Source organism: Syngnathoides biaculeatus, chromosome 3 (assembly GCF_019802595.1).
Source record: "Syngnathoides biaculeatus isolate LvHL_M chromosome 3, ASM1980259v1, whole genome shotgun sequence".
In the NCBI taxonomy this organism is placed as follows: domain Eukaryota; kingdom Metazoa; phylum Chordata; class Actinopteri; order Syngnathiformes; family Syngnathidae; genus Syngnathoides; species Syngnathoides biaculeatus.
Genome location: NC_084642.1, coordinates 3017956 through 3039926, shown reverse-complemented (window position 1 = coordinate 3039926; position 21971 = coordinate 3017956). Strand labels below are relative to the sequence as shown.

The window sequence follows — 21971 nt, the reverse complement described above, 5'->3', positions numbered from 1 at the left end:
TTGGACTACGCGCAATGTCGATTTGATACATTTCCATCATTTATGGAATGTTTCTATTTTGCCCGTGTCGGGCCACTCCTCGACGCAGTGAAGTTCCATGTCAGCTTGATGAATTTTCAGCGAGAGACGGAATTGCACAAGTCAATTATTACGTACAATAAATATGCCCGACTGTAAATCAGACCCACTCGAGATATTTGCTCGTGCAAGGTCAATAAACTCGCATTTACGCTTTGATTTATTTCGCTGAGATGACTGAAGTCAAGTGGAATTTTACAATTATCTAAGAATACGTCTAGAGTTATATAAAAAAACAATAACAACTTCAACAATATTGTTTTGAATCATTTGGCTGATTTGTTGGATTTATGACATCGTTTGGCCTTTCCCCTGAAGAATGCATGAACAAAGAAGACATCTGTTGATAGAAGAGAAGTCATAAATATAATAGATTATATGCCCCTCAAAAAAATATTTCACACCTAATATATACAGTGTAAAGGCACACGCATTTTTTAATCCTTTTTTTTTTTTTTTTTTTTTAGCGAACCAGTCAAATCCTGTCCATTGCTGTCACTTTTAACATTGTAGAAATTCCAGAAGAGAAAATTCCCAAATGTACGGCCAACTATAAATACATTTTTTTTTTGATCGAGCGCGAAGGAGTAATGCCTTCAGTGTGGATTTTCCTTTCTGTTTGTAATCAAAGGGGAAATGTGTTGCGACATGTTTTCTCTACTTGATGCAAGACTAACACTTGACATTCCATCACTCTCCCAGAATTCTATAAATAAATCGAGTAATAAATCGAATTCATTTTAGCACCTGACAAAAGGGAACCCCCTCCGCTCGCTATCCAGTGTTTTATATTTATAGCCGGATTTGAAGTTTTTTTTTTTTTTTTTTAAACTTCAGAAAACAACAAATGGCAAACACGTGTAGTAAACCAGTAACGACGGTCGCCCCAAGTGATCCATTTACAGGAAGACAACAATTGGGGATTGTGAAATGACGACAGAAACGCAGCAGCTTTCCCTTCGGCTCCTTATAAAGAAATCCTTTGGCGAACGCGGGATGAGTGACATACTTTGCGCCGTCCTTCCCCAGGTACGTGTGGCAGGAAACCTGCGTACGGTAATGTCAGGAAAAAGAGCGCGTGGAGCCCAAGGGCGCACTCGTGTTCGATGAGTCATGATTTTCATTGTATTAACTGTCAAACACGTGGCGTTTGGAGCAATTTCAGCGTAATTTAAAAAAAATAAAAAAAAAAAAAATTGATGAGCAGTCCGTGAAACACCCGGTGCGGGTTTCCCCATATTTTTGGCACAGGTTTAAAAATGTTTCTGCACGTTTCATGGTTTTTTTCATCGCAGAAAATTAAAAAACAAATCGAAGTTGATCGTAGAGTACACTTCCTGCTATTATGATCATTCTTATCGAATGTTACAAAAGATGTGAAATATGGCTTCGATGATGTAGAGCATATTCAAATCATTGTAACATTGAGTGTGTATTTGAAATGCAAAATTATTTGTGAGGAATTTCATGACTAATCATTGTTTGGGCCTGCGTGTGTTTTTTTGTGTTGTCATGATGACATTTTGACCTTTGACTAGATTTGGAGACATTTGAGCGAGAACGTACTCATTGTTGGCGCCGTTGACAAAATTATGACTCATATTTTGCGGCACGGCGTACATTGGGAGTTCTCCGGGTACCCCTGCTTCCTCCCACGTTCCCAAAAACATCCATCTTAGGTTAACGAGCTACAAGTACTACTAGTTAACATCTAGTGTTTCGCTCGTAGAGGGCAGATGAGCACTAGTGCACTCATGAGTAGCGCAAACACATGTGTACAATAACCTACATATCAAAAATATCTAATAAATAGCTTCATGATATCCAGTTTAGGGTCCATGGACAACTACGCTCTTTGTCCTCACCAGTAACACAATTCAATTTACAGTACTTGTAAAATGACTAAGCTGCAGTACGCGAACGACTGTCTTAGTACTGCACAGGTGTCAAAGTCAAGGCCCCGGGGCCAGATCCGACCCACCACATGATTTTATGTGGCCCGCAAAGGCAAATCATATGCATCATCCTTCATGATTTTTGTTAAAATCTGTACCAAAATGATATTACAAGCATTTTTGTGTTACCAAACATCCATCCATCCATCCATTTTCTTTTGCCACTTATCCTCACAAGGGTTGCGGCGAGTGCTGGAGCCTATAGCACTGCATTATAGCCATCCATCCATTCATCCATTCATCCATTTTCTAAGCCACTTATCCTCACATGGGTCGCAGGGAGTACTGGAGCCTGTCTCAGCTGTCAACGGGCAGGAGGCAGGGCACACCCTGAACTGGTTGCCAGCCAATTGCAGGGCACATGGAGACAGACAACAGTCACATTCACAATCACACCTTGGGGCAATTTAGAGTGTCCAATTAGCGGTGCATGTTTTTGGGATGTGGGAGGAAACCAGAGTGCCCGGAGGAAAACCCACGCCGGCACGGGGAGAACGTGCAAACTCCACACAGGTGGGTCCGGGATTGAACCCGGGACCTCAGAACTGTGAGGCCAATGCTTTACCAGCTGATCGACCGTGCCACCCTGTCACCAAACAACAATAATAAATAATCGATTTCTGATCCCAAAACGAGTTCATCAATTTCATATGTAAACTCGGTGAGGCGGTTAAAGATTTTTATGGTTTCACAGTCAAGGGGAGCCATAAGTAAAATGTGGCCCGTGACAAAACTGAGTTTGACCCCCCTTGCACTACTGCAACTGACAACTGCAAGCATACAAGTGGGGCAAGCTACTCGTGGGGTGCTACTTGTAGAGTCCATGAATCCTTTAGCGCTTACTACATGCCTCCGAGTTTTTCGTTGATTATATCAGGTGCATGGTGTATTATCGTAAGATTTACTGCTGAAATGACAAACTGTGGTCATGCTTGTACAGTATTCTAAATAAAAGCTAACAATATAGAGCATAGAGAGCATAACATCATTAGCTCACAGAACTGTCCTAAAAATGGCTGACCAGTGATACGACATTGTAATTGCCTTGGAACCTTGTAGAAGTGATATTTGGAAAAATACAAGCACTTGCAGGGATTCATAGACGTGCTGTAACGTGTTACATATTGATATTTATCTGTTTCCTAATTTGTTAAAATGATTGTTGGTAATTTTGTGGGAAATCATGCAGACACTCAGGTGTCTTCACGTAGTTGAATGTAATTTACTAAAAACAATAGACTTAAAGGGTGACCTTTAGAACACACAAAAAATTGTACCACACAGTTAAAAAAAAAAAATGGGGGTGTGGACTTGTGTTTTAGAATTTGTTGAGGTGCCCCCCCCCCACCTCCCAGGTCGTATTTGTAAATTTCTGAAGGGGGGGCCCACGCCCATGGATGCCCCGCGCATGCGTACTGACGGCCCTTCTGTCAAAAATGGCTGTCCTCTGGAGGCAGGAAAAATGCTGAATTGTGTTGGCACGGCTCGGGAAAAGCGGCAGACATGGCGAGATTGGCGGACTACTTCGTTGTCGTGGGATACGATCAGGAAAAAGCCGGTAAGAGCGCCTGCGAGCTGAGCTTTGCGGCCAGAGCGCCGCTCATCGTGGGATCTTGTTGATGCTAACTTAGCTCGCTCACTCGCTCCATGCTAGCCGCGATGCTAACAGCTCAGAGTGGTGGTGGGGGGGGGGGGGGGGAAGACACCCGTTTTTGTCCTTATCAACCCGCTCACCGCCGCCCGGTTTATACGGAGGAACGGCAGACTTTTATTTCCAGTCGCGGGTGGTAGCCAATGGAATCTCGGCGAATCCCGAAAGTGAGTCACATCCTGTCGGCGGTGGCTGCGCTTTGCTCGCTTGGGTGTCAGTCAAAGGGAAGGTGGTTGGCATTCGCCACTTTCACAGCAGTTAAGGGGGCCTGCACGAAAAGCAACAAGTTTGTCATTAAAAATAAATAAATAGAAAAGCTGCGTGGGCACGCGTGAGTTCAGCATTCCACGAAAGTCGAGCCGCGCGTGCACGTTGTGTTCAAGTTTTGGCTGCTTGTTTACGTCCTGCCCACTCTTGCTTTGGTCTATTTATACTCTGCAGAAAATGCACTTGATGATTTGTTGTCATGTGTTTGCTTTTGCGGATGGGGGAAAGAGAGACGCCGTCCTTTTTTTTTTTTTTAATTTATTTCCACGATAGCTGAAACATGCAGCTGTGAATTATGATATTCAGTCCTCTTCCTTCTATTCCCCCGTCTCCAGTGTTGCTTGGACAGGGAGTTTCCTTCTGCTTCAACGTGTTTCGCCTCCATTTGTTCCTTTTGACTTTGTCAGAAGATAAAGATCTTCAACCGCTTTAAAAACAGTGGTACATGCATCTCGGGAAAGCTACAATCTGTTCCATGATTGTTAAAAATGTTCACATAAATTCATTCAATTGACATTTTTTTTCAAGCTACAGACAACATTTTATTGGAATTGACCATTTATTGGCAGCAGGGCGGAGGAGTGGTTTGCGCATCCACCTCAAAGTTCTAAAGTTGGGAGTTTGAATCCGAGCTCCGGGCCTCCTTTCTATGTTCTCTCTTTGTGCTTTGGGAGGTTTCCTCGGGGTACTCCGTCTTTCTTCCTCATCCCCGAAACATGGATGACGGGGTTGTTGAACGCTGTCATTTTTCCGTAGAGCTCGTGCACCTACGTGATGAAATCACGTGACTTTTGTTTACGTCGCCATATTGCCGGTCAAGCTAAGCATTGTTCAATGCTAAGTCGGTTGGAGACGACACGGAAATATGTCTTGTGGCACGACGCCCGGAGTCTTGTCCATTACCGTTAGACATTTAGAAGGAGAAAATAAATGAAGGTATGTGGAAAAATTAGATAAACTCGGCATAGAGGACGCGTATTTAATGCCGAAGTCGATGTTTTCGCCGATAAAAAATTGGACTGTTAATTCGCTTCTGCTTGTTTTGGAAAACTGGATCCACACATGGATCTGGTGAGTAAGTCGTCGAGATTTACAAGGAAAAGTTTGAAAGCGTATAAAAGTCTGGACGCATACAAATACTTTGTTGCTGGATCTGTTCTCAATCAGGAATAAATCCCACATTGTGACGGTTTTGACGGCTCGTGAACACGGAAGCGTGTTCGGCCACATGTTAAGCTTTGCCGGAATCCATCGATCTTTTCAGCTAGTATTCGATACAAATACCAATATTTAAATAAATAAATAGATGAATGGGTGATTGTTGAATGTATTCATGCAAGAGAATACTGCGGTTTAAAAAAAATGGACTGCTTAAATGACAAATGTACGTAATCTGTAATAAAGCTGTAATACATTAAAGACCCTGTAAAGTGAATTCAAAGATTAGTTTCAAAATACATTACTCTCCGGTCTTCAGCATAGTTGGAATTGCAAATGAAAATTCGTTCTTATATGTGGTTCTGAAATATTGTTTGTAGTATATTTACAGTTAAAACTATGAGAGGAGCAACAATTGATCATTTATTAACAATTTACTGTTTAGAGGCATTGTTTAACTTAAATTTGTTCAACTACGAGTTCAACCTCTCAACAGTAAATATTCAGATGAATGTCATCCTACTCAAAACAGGCTGATTATGCTTTTATTTAAAAAAAAAAGATGATTAACATTTTTGCCCATTTTATGGTATGTTACGCACCAAACCATTAACTGCCTCATAATCATCCATCCATCCATCCATCCATCCATCCATCCATCCATCCATCCATCCATCCATCCATCCATCCATCCATCCATCCATCCATCCATCCATCCATCTAATTTTCCAAGCCACCAATCCTCACAAGGGATTGCCGGAGCCTATCCGAGCTAACTTCGAGCAAAAACCGGACTACGCCAAGGGCGGGTCGCCAGGCAGTTGCAGGGCACATATCGACACCGTCATCATCGGTTTCTGGGGGGAAAAGTTTACCCCACTACAGTTTAATCTATCTAAAAAGTTGGTATTTGCAGCCGTGGTAACAATAACCTGTAATTGAAAACAAACTAGTAGCGCTTCGGATTCATCAGTACCCGAGAAGTCGCTCTCCGTTTCTAAAAATTTGGTGCATACAACGTGAGTCTCGCTCATGTGGTTTTGCTTAATTGCGGAATATGTTTTTGTTTCATCACCACTCAAGACTGAACAACATTCATTGTTTTAAAAAAAAAAAAAAGACCAGCCAACAGAAAATTAGATTTTTACAATACACTGCACTGTGAAATATTAACAATTTACACAATTATATAGTTAGTTCGAAGTAGGTCAAATGGAGATGGAACAAGATGTCCTGTTCCGTGAAAATAGGCCACTAAGACTCGATAAAATCCATTTCCTTGCCCCGTCCAGTTGCGTCCGAAGTAGGTCCAGAGCAGCTGATTCCTCTTAGCCGCCATCGCTTGCTCGCGATGCACAAGAGCTAAACGGTGACTTTCATCATCTCTCTGTGTCCCTTTACCAACTATGACAAATAACCATTTCTTTGTAGTCGCGGTACAAAATGTTCCCGGCTTTATTAGAAGAGTCTGAATTGTGTCAGACAGAGGATGAATTATTATTATTATTATTTTTTTTTTGTAAAATCTATTTTTGTCCACTCGCCCGTTGGACATTGTGATGGTAAGCAGATGCGCTCGTATGCAAACATGCAGTTATCCTTTATGGCTTTCGTGATATGAATGCGTTGGCCTGCTTGGCTGTCAGTTTTTCAGTTATGCGGCCTTAAGGATACGGCACGTGGACAGATATGAATTCACGTCTTTCTCGAGTGGATTCTCTCCAGCCTCCATTCTCTACCGCGCAACCGTAAGGCAATGGATGGGTTTCCGGTGACGTCGCCACAGTCCCAGGAGTCCCTTGGCCGCCATTTTGAGTGGCTATGTCAACAAAGCTAGCAAACCCCTTTCGTCCGATAATAATGGGCCACACGTGCCTAGTTTGGGGGCGCACTAACCGCGTCGAAACAAATTGGGAGTATTTTGATATTCCAAAGGTCGTTGTCAACCAGGGACGTAAAATTAAGCGTTTACCACCGAGCAGGATTTCTTCCCGATTCAACAAAGAGACGCTATAAAGTTTGCTCTGATAATTTCGCAACACGTAACGTTTTCAATTAAATACCTGAGGCAAGAAAGAATGAATAAATTATGTGTTCTACACAAAGGTATCTTTATTATACCATCTCTTGGCAAACCAGACGAGTTTAGCCTAAAATAGAGTAAATATTTCACGAGCTTCCTATTTTACCTGAAAGACCCAATTTTCCTCTTCACCTCATTGGCCCTCGGCGCTGCTGTTTGCCAATCAGTAACCCGAGTCTTCTCTTCTTCTCTCCTGCAGTTAGCGATTCATCGATTTATAAATACCGCCGAGTCATCATAACTTGAAACTGATCGCACGATTCAGGAGAGATTTTTTTTGAGCGCGGGTCTACGTTTACACTCTTCCTGGCAGCCCGAATCTGATTTCTTGTGGTCTGAATCGGGGATTTCTGCGGTAATATGTCGTAATCACGGTGAAACAAGTTCTCCTGCAAGCAAATTTTTGCCACAAATCTGCTGAGCGCCTGATCTCGAGCGGAATCGGCGGAAGTTCGGACAGTTCCGACTTGCAATCGTGAAGAAGTTAATAAATCCCTCACGTGATTTTCAGTTAGTCATTGCAGAGTCCATGCTGGGCTTCATTGTGTGAAAGCGTCCTGAAACGGATCTTTGTTGCAGAATCTCAAAGAGGGTTTGTTTGGCGCTGCCGGCTCGGTTGGAACACCCACAAACGAGTTCTCTTGTTTAAAAAAAAAAAAAAAAATGCATTTGACCTTCAACCATTTTTTTTTTTTTTTTTTTTTGTCCGACTGCTGTTTAGGCAAACTTATGTAATGATATTAGAACGACATGTGGGCAACTCGTTCATTCGCTCGGTCTCCTCACAGAAAGATGTTCTTCGGCCCGCCCTCGGCTCGGGCGTTTTGATGCAGGATTTGCATTCTTTTGGACTTTCACGGGTCATCTGATATCAAACATTTAGCCTATGATCGGTCAATTCAGGGCTTAAATTACAATTTTGTTTGATGTGTAAGTGCTGTAAATAACCGATTATTCCAGCACCTCATAGTTTAAAATCTTGGCATAAATTGTATGATTTTTTTCCCCCCTTGTTTTTGTTCATTCCCAACACTGTATGAAATAATAATTGGCTGCAATTAGTCAGCTTTTAGTCAAAGCTAACATCATCCAAAATAATGCAATTGAGTGTTGGCTAAATTGCATATAGTGTCAGTTTTATGCAATTAATGCAAGATTCTATTTGTAAGCGCATTAATTCTTGATCATTGTGAATTGTTTGTGACTACACTGTAAATATTTAATGTGCAATTAATAATTTAACATCTGGAGATTCAATGTGTATTTCTTGTTGTGAATGCCATCTCTTGAAACGTTCCCATCTGTTGTGGCTCGTTTTATGGAAATATCTTACCGTTTTTCATTCCAATAATCTGTTTTGTTTTATAGAATGACAAAGAAATGTTGAAATAATGGCTCGACAGAACTCGAAGCACAATTTGAATACATAACTGTCATAACTGCTGCTACGTTATAGGCTTTTTTTTTTTGACAGCAATTTCCAGTTCTGAACGTCTTACGGCGATCAAAAGTTATTCATTGAGGGCATTTTGGTTTTGCGCCTTACTTGTGATGGTTTTTCTTTTCACATTCAGCCGCCGGTCGTGTTCAGACTGCGTAGTGATCCGTGACCGCAATGGAGGATTTCCTTCTTTTGAGTTGTAAAGTTAAAAAAAAATGAAAGTGAGGGGAAACTCCACCGACAACTTTTACCACAGCGCTACACACAAACGTCCGTTGATAAGATTCAACGTGAGACCTTTGATTTTTTTTTTGTTTGTTTGTTTTCCGACTATGCAAATTAAACTCAAATACACGGCAGGGAACATTTCAGTGCAACGATTTAATCAAATGTGACATTTACTAGATCTGCACTAAAGTCAAACATAAGGTCTGATTTTTATCACCCGCATCGCCGAGGATATGACGTTTCTTACCACGATCCGATTTGACGTTTTGGATAGTGGCGTGAATAAACCCGGGCATCAATAAATGGAATTAGTGTCTACGGAATGCGCAAAGGTACATCATATATATCATAAAGTACGATTCTTTTGCCGTGAACAAAGACGCAAATGACGCCACGCAGCCGTGAAGTTGATCTGACGTTTATCCGCCTCCGCCTTCGACACTGAACTGAACAAAGGAGACCTTTGACGTGTCGTAGCCGGATCAGAACCTCTGCGAGAAGCGCTACCTGAAGAAGGCTGACAAGATTATGACGACGCTGACTTCTCCCGCCGTCTTTTGGTGAAGAAATTGTCGCTGCCCCACTCGTCCAACGCGAGTTCTTGTGATGTCACACACGGAATTATTTGGTTGTCAAACGCTTCTCGAATCATAATGTGATAAAGGACAGAAATAGTTTTGATTTATTCATTCATGTATTTAGTAAGCATCTCGTGGGCGGACTTTGAAATTTGTTTCTTCGCGGCCTGGATTCTATTATTCTTTTCCGATGGTGTTCTTTTTATATCAGCGAGGTCGTATTAGAGAGCGCAGCTTGTTTTAATCCGAGTGAGTCGCTCTCACGGAATGCGAAGAATTCCGTCATTTATTTTCGTCCTCGCTCCGAAATTTAGAACCGAGCATTCCGGGCATACGATTTCAATTAGAAGAACTGTTAAATCCAAAATACACGTAACTGTCGTGCAGAATGTTGTTTTATGACCGATACCGACTATTCCCGCACATAAACGGGTAATATCATACTTCGGTTCGTGTGTTTAACGTACGTGACCCGAAATCCTGAAATAGATGTAAAAATGTTTTGTCTTACTTACTATAAAGAGTGTGCAAAACAATATTTTGGAGCTACTTTCAATAAACATTGTTAGTGTACTGTACTGCAAAAATAAATAAATGGGCCTCACTGTTTCAAAACTTTTAGAAGGGAGTCAAAGTAACCTTACGAAATGGGTTAATTGGTGAAAAAGGGGAGCAGGAAAACAATCTCATGTTGACATATTGCGTAATAAACCAAACACGAAACATTTGTGTGGTCGCGTCGTGTTGTGTTGTTGCAGGTAATCGGACGAGCTTTACAAGCTCCCTTGAATGTTGTTAATGAGCGCAAGCAAGTGTGGGGCCTCTTTTTGATTCAACTTTAACGCCGATTCGCTCTGATGAGTAAAATGTGTGGAGTTTAGCGAGGGGCAGGGGGTGGGGGGTGGGGGGGATCGCTTTGTGGTCTCGGATCAGGCAAGTGCCAAAATGTCGTCCTTGAACAAACAGTGTCACTCCTCCTTAATCGTGCAGAAACAAGAGTTGAATTTGGCACAGAGTAGAACCCGCAGCCAAGGCTGGTGAGATCACAGTCGAAAGGGGTTTTTCGACTTTGGTTTGTGGGGAAACGTGCGGACGCCGGTGGGCGATTTTTTTTTTTTACGCAACTTTAGAGAGTTGGCCAGAGAGGAAGCCACTCAGATTTTGGGCAGTGCCGCGTTGCCTCAAAATAATGGCGTGCAAGAAGGGAAACGATCTGAACGTTGGGGAAGTTTGGCAATTTGTCAAGACTTTGGAAAGTTTGGTTTTCACCACATCAACACACTTTGTCATCATTTCTTCAAAATGTTGATTTGTATTCATTTTCTCTGTTTAATTAATGATGCATTTAAAAAGCAGAATCCATTTTTTTGCTCATGGAAAATGTGATCTTTGAATGGACGTACTACAAATGCAACATCCACAGTCAGTCATAATACTCATAAACAGACTTTTCGTTTGCAATACGAAGATTATAGCGATATTCATTGATACATTTTTTTCCCCATATTGTTGGCATTGTGTGGAAAACTTCCAAAACCTCCACTTTCCAGGAAACAAACAAACAAACAACAACAAATCCTGTTCAGGAATTAACATTGCAATGTCAAACCAAGCCATTTTCAGCACTTTAGACTGGTCATAATGCATAAAAATAACAGCAGTGACCGCATCACAAATTTGGCCCAATACTTCAGAACATAGTTGTATTATGATCTGCGCCCTCTAACACCTGGAAGAAGAGTTCACTTGAAAAAACATTTAAAAACCGAATTATTGTATAGCCAGGCTAAATGAAAGAGTTTGAGGAGCCTTCTGATTATTGTCAGCTCTCATCAAATATTTTTATTTAGTTAGTTAGTTAAAAATATTTTTTTTCTAATGTACGTAATTTCCTGAAAATCTGTTTAATAAAAAAAATACTCAATTACATTTATATTTTAACAGAGTCTTGTGTCTTTAGCCTTTTAAAAATATTACATGGATGCATGAAAATCCACTTTGCATGTTGTTGTTTACAAAGTCAAGATTTAGCATTTTTAATAATGTGCAAGAATGCTTTTCGGTGCATCTCTTTTATTAATTCTGCGTTTATCTTAATATGAAATTTTCATACGGTTTCATCTCTACCACAGAAAAATCTTTGAGAAAATTGTTTTTGGTTTCTGTAATAAAGCGGTGTGGATGTGAAGGCATAAAAATAATTGAGCTGCCGCATTTCAGTTTTCAACATTTTCATCAGGTTGTGTTGTCAGCGTCACACGATGTAGAAACGACTGCATATTCTGTCGGGCTGATGAAAATGATGAATTTAGAGTTTGAATTTCTGTCGCTCTCTTTTAAGACTTCATTTTAATATCGTCAGGTTCAGCGGAGGGATGCGGGAAGATCATTCAGCGATTCCCCAAGAAGGACTGGGAGGGGACCGCTTTCCCTCAGGGAGTGGAGATGGTGAGTGATAACGGTTTAATAAACAAATTGATTTTTTTTGGGGGGGGGGAAACGCGGGGACGTTATGTTGTGATTATTAGATTTTTTTTATTTTTTTTTTTTTTTGGGGGGGGTGTATCACCACCACATACAGGACTGAGACTGAACACATGCCACTGCATTTGTGAATGTTCACATTTCACAACCGCTCTCTTATCTTCATAGGCTACATTATTGCTCTGTGTCTTGTTTTGAGCTGATTTTTCAGACATTTTGCTGGTAACAATGCCTACTTTACACTCGATGGGATTATTTCAAATTCAGTTATTTCCCGTGGGAATATGTGTTTCAAAATGCGAACAATTTGATCAGTCGACCAGTTTTCGGGTCGTTTGTACTTGGCCTTTTTTTTTTTTTTCTGCATTTGAGAATTCCAGGAGAGCATGTTTTAAAAATTTAGACTGCGGGCAAAACATTGCATTCACCTCTGTTGGATTTAAATAGGAAAATGAAGCAAGGCTATTTGGAATTTTGCATTGCTTTTCCTTCCATTTGAGAGCGCAAGTCCCCCCCAGCGAATTGACATCGCACGGACAATGGAATTTCCTGCCGCGTTCATCGTGAACTGTTTACTGTAAAACTCTGGCTGTGCTCACTAATTGGGCATCTTTTCTCATTTTTTGCATAATTGACCCTCTTGATCTGGTCTTTGGTGATATTGAGCTTTTCTTAGTTGCTTCTTGCAACTCTGGAAGGCCACTGGGGGTCTGGGACAGGCGGCCTATTTCCTGTATTGCGAGGACATTCCAAAGGAAGAACGCATACTTGCTTATCTGAGTGGACAAAATTCCTTCAATCTTTTTTGGAGGAATATCTGTAAATTGTATCTTTCTGTAAGGGATGCCTTTGTGTTCCTCATATCAATTTTGTTCTTGTGTCTTGGCTCCGGCGCATTGGTAAGCTCAGCGGTCTTGGCAGCGAAGGAGCGAAAACCGCACGATGATTTCAAATCCCAGTACACCACTTGGAAGTACTGATCATGATATACTGCTGTAGTGTTTTGACTGGTAATTTTTTTACTCTACAACCCATAATGTGGTTATGTTAAATTTTACTTTTTAACTCTGTGGTATGTGCAGATGGTTGATTGTAGTTGGGGGGGGGGGCTACTTGTCTGTAAATGTCTGTGTAAAAACTGCTGGTGCAGAGTAGACTGACAGTGTTAAAACCTCGCTCCTGTTTAGGGGTTCAGAGATGACACTTAATGGGTTTGTTGCAAACCAGTTGCTAGTTTTTTTTAGTACACTTGTAGTCTTTTAGCTCATCAAACCACCAAAAACGTCTGGGTGACATTTAACTTGTAGGATCTTTAACAAGAGAATTCTGCCAACACAGATGACGGAATCATAATAATCAGTGTTAAAGCTGGACTTTGCATTTTGAAACATTTGAAACAACAACAACAACACTTTGAAATATAAATTGAAAGTGTCTGTCCGACCCCAACAGCAGAATATTATCAAAATCGTCTGACCCATCTAATGCCACTAATTCAATCGTACAGGGAAATCAGTGGCCTCTCGGCAAAGTTCAACTGAACTGAATTGAACTGAAAATTGGCCATTTCCAAGAGTTGCGTAGGATCCAATAAGCTTTTCCTGTGCGTTGGGGGGGGGGAATTGCCGTGGCTTTCACAGACTTGTACTCCGCGAACACTGGCGGCAAGATCCATTCCACGCATCCGCCATTCACACAGATGGAATTTTTGAATATTACTCTGCGGCAGACTCTTATGCAACCCCATCGGCCCGAATTTCGGGCTTTGCGCTCGGGACTTGTTTTAGATAAGTCACAGGACTTGACGAGAACATGGGAAAAAAAACAAAAACAATTCCGCCGCTTCCGCTGTTCCGATCAGTTCTCGATTCTCGATGGCCAACCCTATTAATTACGGTAGAACCCAACGATGTAGTTTGGAGGGACCGAAACAGAATTCCAAGCCACAACAGAGTGGAGGTTAGACATCGTTCACGAAGCGTTTAAATCTTGGATGGTTTTATGAACATTTTTTTTGTCGGTCTGGAAGCTCTGTCATAAGATTTACGGAGCCACTTTTTTTTTTATTTTATTTTTTTTTTTCTTCTACCGCCGACTCTCGTCTGTGGCTGTATTGGGGCACCCCCACCCTGTCTGATGCGCCAGGTGTTTTCAGTTTGGCGGGAACCTGAAATATTAGATTCAAGAGCTAAGTGATGGAGAGAAGAACAGCAGGTGTTGAGGCCAACTGGTTGCATAATGTGGGTCAGTCATCAAGGCCAAGGGGCCAAGCCATCGAGCAGTCACCTCGCTCCATGAGCGGAATTGCAGCCTTGCACTGTTTTGCCTGAATCGAGCCTTCAGTCGCCGACATGAAAGATTAGCCTCAATCGTGAGAACGGTAGTCGAATTGCTGACCGTGTGTAAATGTGGTCAAAGAGAGACCACGGCCCTTGATTACGCGGCGGGATTTCTAACCCGATCGAGGTCGAGTGAGGCGGCTATTTCGACACAAATAGACAAGTTGCGAGCGGCTGAGGGGACGAGGGTCCGCGTTCTTTCAATCGAAGCGAGCCGCAAAGCATGTCGAGGTCTAGTCGTGAGTTCATTCGCGGTGACTCGCAAATCAAAACTCCAAAATACAACAAAATGACAATATGTGGATTAAAATGTTTGGCCTGGATCAGTATAACTTTTTTTTTTCCCCCCAAATATATGTATTCAGTATAGTACCATTACTGAATACTGATCGATGTCGTTAGTGCTTCCAGTTGAGATGAACTTGAGTCTAATTTCTTCCTTGACGATACTTGTAACTCAAACATTTATTATAAAGTCATTAGAATTAGTTATAATTATATAGATTGCAAGGTATTCAACAATTTGGCAATCATGATTTAATGCTGCATCCAATTATGTATGTTGCTTCTTCTGGCAGACCAAAAAAAGAATAGACTACTTCTTCAACTCTATTAATGCTCAGTTGTTGCTGTACTATTAATTTTGTTGTGGAGGATAAATATTTATTATATTATTTCACTGAGTGTTTTTTTTTTTTTTTAACCATCTGTGTTCAGATGCCTCTTGGTCAAAGGACTGTAAAATTGCGACTGTCCGCGTTACCGTTATTAAATCAATGGCATTTTCCATTCATGTTAGCATTAGCGGGTGGATCAAAAGTCAACATAGTTTGCTTGTTAGACAATGTGTAATTCTCCTTGTGTTAGTTTGGCAGTGGACCTCAACTGGGAGTGGCGTTAAACAATTTGAAACCAATTTTTTGACGAAATCCTCACTATTTGCCAAAGTGCTACATTTTGTGAAGTGAGTTGAAATGAATTTACTGGCGCCACAAAAGAATTTTATCTTGTTTGCGCTTTAAGGAAAAAGAAAGCAACTCAAAACAAAATCTTACTGACAGCTTATACCGAATAAAAGTTGTACTTCGGGTTACTCGTATCTCAAGGCATCACTCTTTAGAGTAGCAAATTGTCACAAGCTACATTTTAACATCCGTCTGTATATTTTTTAAAACAATTTTGCCACATATTTCACTGTGGCGTCTGGTCAATATCCATCCGTCCATTTTCTGAGACTCCTATCCTTACAAGGGTCGTGTGAGGGAAATCTCCATCCATCCATTATCCAAGCCACTTATCCTCACAAGGGTCGCGGGAAAGCCGGAGCCTATCCCGGCTAGCTTCGGGCGAAAGGCGGACTACACCTTGAACTGGTCACCAGTCAGTCGCAGGGTAGATATCGACACTTTCACTGAGCGGGAATCGATTCCACGCTGCCCGCACCAAAGTCAGGCGTGTGTACTACTACACCATCTTGGCAATCTTCATAGAAGCACGAATTCAGATGTTACCTCTGTATGAAAAAAATGTAAGACTGCTTGTTGAAAATATCAAAAGCGCAGTGCGTCGCGGATGAAACTCTGTTCCTGCCGTATCACAACCCACGTCGGCTTTGTCATCCACGTTGGGGATCACGATTTGCACTCGCCGATTTAAGTGAATACCTATTGTAGCGATATTGGTGCGTCGTTACAAAAAAATAAATAAATTTTGAATTCATTTTGGGTTCGGATTTACTTTGTCCAACGTCCAGCGCTGGCCCTTTTTGTAACTCTCAGTGACGATAAAGCGTGTTGGCTCTCCTCTCTGGGAATAATCTTCCTTGTATCCTGTGTCCGTTTTGTCACGTTTAAATATAGAAACACGTTTAGCTAAAACTATTAGGTTAGCGTTTCCAGATGTCATAGAGGACCTGCACATTGTTTTTGTATCCTTGTGGCTGTGTTAATGTATCGCGTTATCCATCTCAGTGCAGTCAACCAGCAAGGCCTTTTCGTGATATGTATGCCTGCTTGAAATATTGTATAATATGGAGGGCACAGAGAGAGAGCGAGATAGCGTTGGATGTGTTCCTGAGTTGGGAGCATGTGTGAAATGCAAAGGAATTTGTTTCCCTAAATTGTACAGTCATCAGTTAAAGATTTCGGAAATGATGCGCACACTCACCTTTTTTCAAATAAAACTAAATGTTCATGAGTATTAAAGAGTTGTATAACAAGGCTGGATGTGGTTTTGTCATTATTTCCCAGCGAGTCCAAAGATCAAGCAGGTTTTCTTCGGCAAAATCTGCCCTTCTGCAATTTGCTCGTGTGTGGAAAATATTTGGTGGAGTGCCAAATGACATGAATTCCATCTTTGAAGCTTTATGAAGATACACCATCGTGTTTAACGGAGCCACTCAGCAATTTGCACTTTGGCTGTCGTCTGTCCTGGTATGTCGACCGTTATGAGTTGCAGATTTGTCTCTGCTCTGTGAAAAAGAAAATGAGTCATTTACAAACAAGAAACACATCTGGCGAAAACAGTGCATGGCGCTGAGCACGAAAAGCAGTTTGTGGTCGCGAGCGGCCCCCAGCAAACTAAATAACCACAGATGAGGAATGCACTAAGAAACAGCGTTTACAACTCGTGCGCGCAAAAATGTGTTTCTAATCTTTTCAGGCAAGTGATGATGATAGGAGCCAGCTCAAGTCCTCATCTGTTATGGATGAGCTGTGTCTTTCGATGGAGGTCAGTACATTTCCATCACATTGTGCTTTAATAGAAAGATCACATCTCGTTGGTCCCTCTTTAAAATGTATGAATATCACGTTGAATTCCCTAAAAATCAAAGAACTGCAACGATTAATCCATTATTAATACCTAGTAACGCGACTGCAAAAAAAAAAAAAGGTCAAAGTGAAATCTCTGCCTCGGCGCGTGGACACACTGGCTAATGTAGAAATTTTAGGAAAAAACGGGGATCATTTCACATTTTACGAGGAAACAAAGTGCAATGTGTACCGCAACAGCAGGTCTATTATCATCAACAAAAGGTAACGTGTTATTAACTAATATAACATAGCCTTCTATCGTTAGTTTCAAGAAATTGTCATGCCTCCGCAACTGGTTAAGGATTAAAAAACTTTGTAGAAAAAAAACCCCACGTGATATTCATATTCATACACGAACTCCAAATTTCTTATTCATCGACGGTCACGTCACTCACCACGCCAGGCCCTGCGCTTTAAAGCCGTACACATTCAAAGTCAGATACTGCGAGCATCAGGATGGGGGACCCTAAGTGGGCAAAACTAATAACTACATTTGTGCCGTACATGTTATCGTGTTTGATAACCCAAAGTCTGTTTTGATCCCATTATTCAATGGAATACTCTCTGGAATACTTGATGAAAAAAAAATATTCGATAGCTACTCCACTAAAATCAAGAAGTGTAAAAACACGTCTGAAATCTTCTCCTTATTAGATGCATTTTATTGTTAAATCATGTGTTTTCTAATGTAGTCAACATTTTGTGCTATGCTTGGGGGGGGGGGAGCAAATAATTCAAAGGAGCTTAAATAGTAATGTGCATGTGCCACATACTCTGCAATTGAACTGTTTATATATTTTGTGCTTCACCGGCCTTGTGCTTGTGTGTGTTTTCCGAGCGTTTCCTAGGAAACGATAGTTGTGACGTCGTCGTGTCACAGAGTTCAGTGTTAAAACACGAGCGTAAGTCTTTAATATGTAGCCTGCGGACAATGTTCTATCATCGCACTCGTTCCCCTGTCGATGCAAGGGTCACGTTTACTTACCTGCACGAGAACATTGTCAAATTTGTTTTATTCAGATTTTGAATATATATATATATATATATATATATATATATATATATATATTGCTCTCATCAATGCTTTTCTTAGCTCCAAACATTTAAGTTTTTCGTCACGGCGTTTGGGAGATGGAAAAACGGTGATCTGGAGTTTGACGTGGAACTTTCACCAAAGGAACTTGTCGATTCATTCAACCTTGATCTTACATTTGTTGCGTTCTCCCCTTCGTTACCGCATTGTCAAGTTTGTTTTAATTGTTTGACGTTGCGCTACAACCCTGTCAGACAGTGTAACCTGTTTGAAAGTGCAAGTCATAGCCTCACGTTGTCAACGCTTAGTTTTATGCCTTTGGGCCAGATGCTGCAGTGCTGAACAATCACGATCCGAATAAAAGTGCTTTTCCGTTTTGTATACCACTCGGTTGTTTCTCCGACTACATAACGATTGTTTTTGGTGCTCTTTCAAATTATAATCGTTTTATTACTGAGAACAACAAATTATGCGTTTACCAGCTCATCCCTAAGAACCGCCTGAATTTATTTCAGCTTTCAAAGAAAGTTCAAAGTCATTACAGTACCATGTTGCTTGCAGCGAACAATTATGGCTCTGAGGCATAACAGGGAGATATATCGCTTTGATCATCATTTGTTTTTCTTTTGTTAGAATTCCCGATCAGTATGATGATGATGATGATATGGTTTGTTTTTCTTGTGAGTCACAAGGAAATCTAAAATTGCGTTACTATTACTTTAAAGTGTTAATAATGGTAAAATACAGGTCACTGACAAGCCCCGTGTTGTATATGTTTCACTCAAATATAGTCATGCCTTGAGATATGAGTTTAATTCATACTGTGACTGTGCTTGTAGCTCAGACCAAGTAACATAACTGCATTTTGTAGATATATGTTAACTAATACCATTGGAGATTAAGATCCTTCTGATGCTGCTGAAACTCCATGAAGACCGTGGCTTATTCTTGATGTGACTACAAAAATGCCAGGAAAAGGCTACTAGAAGAGCCGAACTTTATTTAAGGCGATTAGTTACTGTATTTTCCGCACTATGAGGCGCACCTCAAAGTCTTTAATTTTCTCAAGAGCCGACGGTGCGCCTTATAATCCGGTGCGCCTTATATATGGATCAGTATTGAGCCTTTAGTGGAGCTCCGTCTAACGGATGCATAACGTAACCCCAGCCTCCACTGTAGTCTCTATTCTATGCGCCTTATCATGCGGTGCGCCTTATATATGAAAAAAAAAAAGTTTTAAAATGGGCCATCCATTGAAGGTGCGCCTTATATATGGAAAAAACGTTTTTGAATGGGCCAAGGTGCGCATTATAATGCGGTGTGGCTTAGAGTGCGGAAAATTCTGAAAACAGCTACGCCCCACTTATGAGGGTGCGCACACTTGTGCAATTGCACTTTCACTTTATTTTGATTTTATTTTGACTAAATGATTAGTTTTATAAGAATATACATAAGAATTTATTTTGGTCTCAGGGGTGTGTAGACTTCTCATATCCACTATACGTAGAATATGTGTGCTGTGGTAGCACACAACGTAGCTTGTTTTAATCCAGTGAAAAAAGCGTGTAGATGAAAAGGGCAGCTTTTTTGTAAATGAAGGAATTTCACTTCACTTGACCGGCCCGTAAACAATTGCGTAATTTTTTTGCGTCTAAAATGTTGCCGTCTCCTTTAATCAGGAACGTGCTCACGCTTCCGGGAAGGACGCTGATGTTATCGCAAAAAAAAAAATAAATAAAATTGTGCGCCGCCGATAACGGAAAGTGAACGAACTAACTTTTCACATTTGGTCACGGTTATTATGCGTGGTAGGAAAATGATATTTCTAGATTGGCCTTCAGCGGGGCTTGGCAAAGGTCGGGGTCAGTTCAGCAGGGAAGGAATCTCCCTGAGCAGTGCAAAGCAATCAGTCCTCTGGCCTCGTACTCCTCGCGGCTTCATGACAAACCTTAATGGCATTGTTCATCTTCAGCCACATTGTTCTGAGTCATGCAGAATCAGTGCCATGTCACTGACTCAAAGAATGTAGCAAAATTTTATCACTTGATACTTTGACTCACGTCACCTTAGCCTGACATGTCGCAAAGCACGTCTGTCTCATGATGTTTGTAAAACATTCCGAGGAAATCTAAACAGTGCATTCCGCGTAGCAGGATGCCGTCCTGGCCGGCGGAGGAACGGGGATCGTGTGTTTGTCAGGAAGACCCGACGCATGAGTAATCAATGCTTTGTGCCCGAGCGAAGCTAAACACACCAGGAAACAAAGCCGGAGCTGTCAAGCAAGCAGGACTTTCCGTGCTCAAAAGTGCTGTGAGATCACCCGGAAACGAACACCGATGAGAGCATTTTGGAGCATTTTTGCCCGTTTGTCCGTCAAAGCAAATCGCAACACACGCCGATTAAGTCTCCTGCAATTTTTTTGTACTGGGCTAGAAATCTTAATGCAGTCTTCTTGAGAATCGAAATGGTCCGTTGTGTCCGTCAATCATTCATTTCCGTGTGGTCACGTCCGACACAGCCTGAGAAATAACAAAAGTTCAGTTGACGTGTTGATTAATCACATCTTGAAGCAATTGGAGCTCGACCTAGTTGCAACCAGCAGAGGCACCGTTGACATTGCGAAGTTGGGAACCCGAATACGACACTGGTGTCAATACTGAGGTCCACGACTATCTTGGAGACAGATTCTTGAAAACCATTAAAATATTGATGGGGGGGACGCAAAATGCCCATTGTAATTCTTTTTACAATTTGAGGCTTGGCAAAAACCAAAGCACGTTTTTCGCCACTTTCAGATGAGAAACCTGTTTTTGTTGAAACCAATCCACATTCGACTGCCGATGACGAAAGAATGGCAAACGCCAGCTTTCCCCCTGGTGAAAGAAGAGACCCGACTCTCTCTTTTGGCCGCTTCGGCGCTTACATTGTCACAGAACACCATTTTCTGCGGGTCCCGAAAGATCGGCTGCCAATACGACGGATCTTGGCTTTGAAAACGGTTTTGCTTTGTGCTGATTTTGAATTCGCTCCTAATTTTTCCGATCGTCAGTTGAGAAAATTGAGTCTTCCAAATGGCATTTTGACATTATCATTGCCATGTACCGCGCGCACAAAGCATTCCCATATTTTTGTTGACCCTCGTTCGTCCTGCACGCGGCTTCCTTTCAGCGCTGACCGCAACCAGGCATAAATCCGTTTGACAATAGCCATATGCAGCAACTATAAATACAAACTTTAGGTAGAGCCCTGACTGCTACTTATAACAGGGCCTGTTATTTCGATTTCGACACCTGTATTTTTAGTCCTGTACAGTACTTAACCGAAAGGTTTACTTTTGATGCTGTGCATTCATATGACTAAACGGTCTTCTATGGAGCACACGTCCATATTGCAAAGCCTCCTCAGGCAGGCACGTGAAATTCTGATCTGGCTTCACCGAGAGGATTGACTTTACAAGGAATTCCTGTACATTGTTACCATGTGACTTTTTTTTTGTTTGTTTTTTTTTTTTACACAGCCTACTCTAAAGACAACTACATCATCCTTATCGTCGTCAAGCTTTTAAAAGCAGATATTTAAAATGAGGACTTTTTTGGCATATGTCCCAAAAGATGGAGTTCAAGAGGTATTAATATTGACCTGGGTAACATGTTTGAAATTATTTTTCCCGGGGAAAAAAAATATCTAGACTCTTTTGGACCAGCCCGAGTGTCTGACAGCATAATGACATGGTGTAGCAATATATTATATCCATTGTTGACATTTATAGTCCTCTTGGTTATACGCTCAGGCTCTTATGGATGGCAGTGATATGGGGTGTTGTCAAAACGTTGAGAAACCGCAAAGCAATTCAGGACCTTTTA

At 41.4% G+C, this 21971-nt stretch overlaps 1 protein-coding gene across 3 annotated transcripts in view; it reads left to right on the top strand.

Moving 5' to 3' along the window:
* The first annotated feature begins 3427 nt into the window (after positions 1-3427).
* The window catches only part of sbf2 (SET binding factor 2), a 103309-nt gene continuing 84765 nt past the window's right edge, over positions 3428-21971 (top strand). For 2 of the 3 annotated variants that reach the window (XM_061813735.1, XM_061813734.1), the window contains exons 1-2: positions 3429-3591; positions 11802-11887. In XM_061813735.1, the coding sequence (XP_061669719.1) occupies positions 3537-3591; positions 11802-11887 (141 nt within the window). In that variant the 5' untranslated portion in view covers positions 3429-3536. Of the gene's footprint in view, positions 3592-11801; positions 11888-21971 lie in introns of all 3 variants that reach the window. The other variant, XM_061813736.1, reaches the window with a different exon arrangement.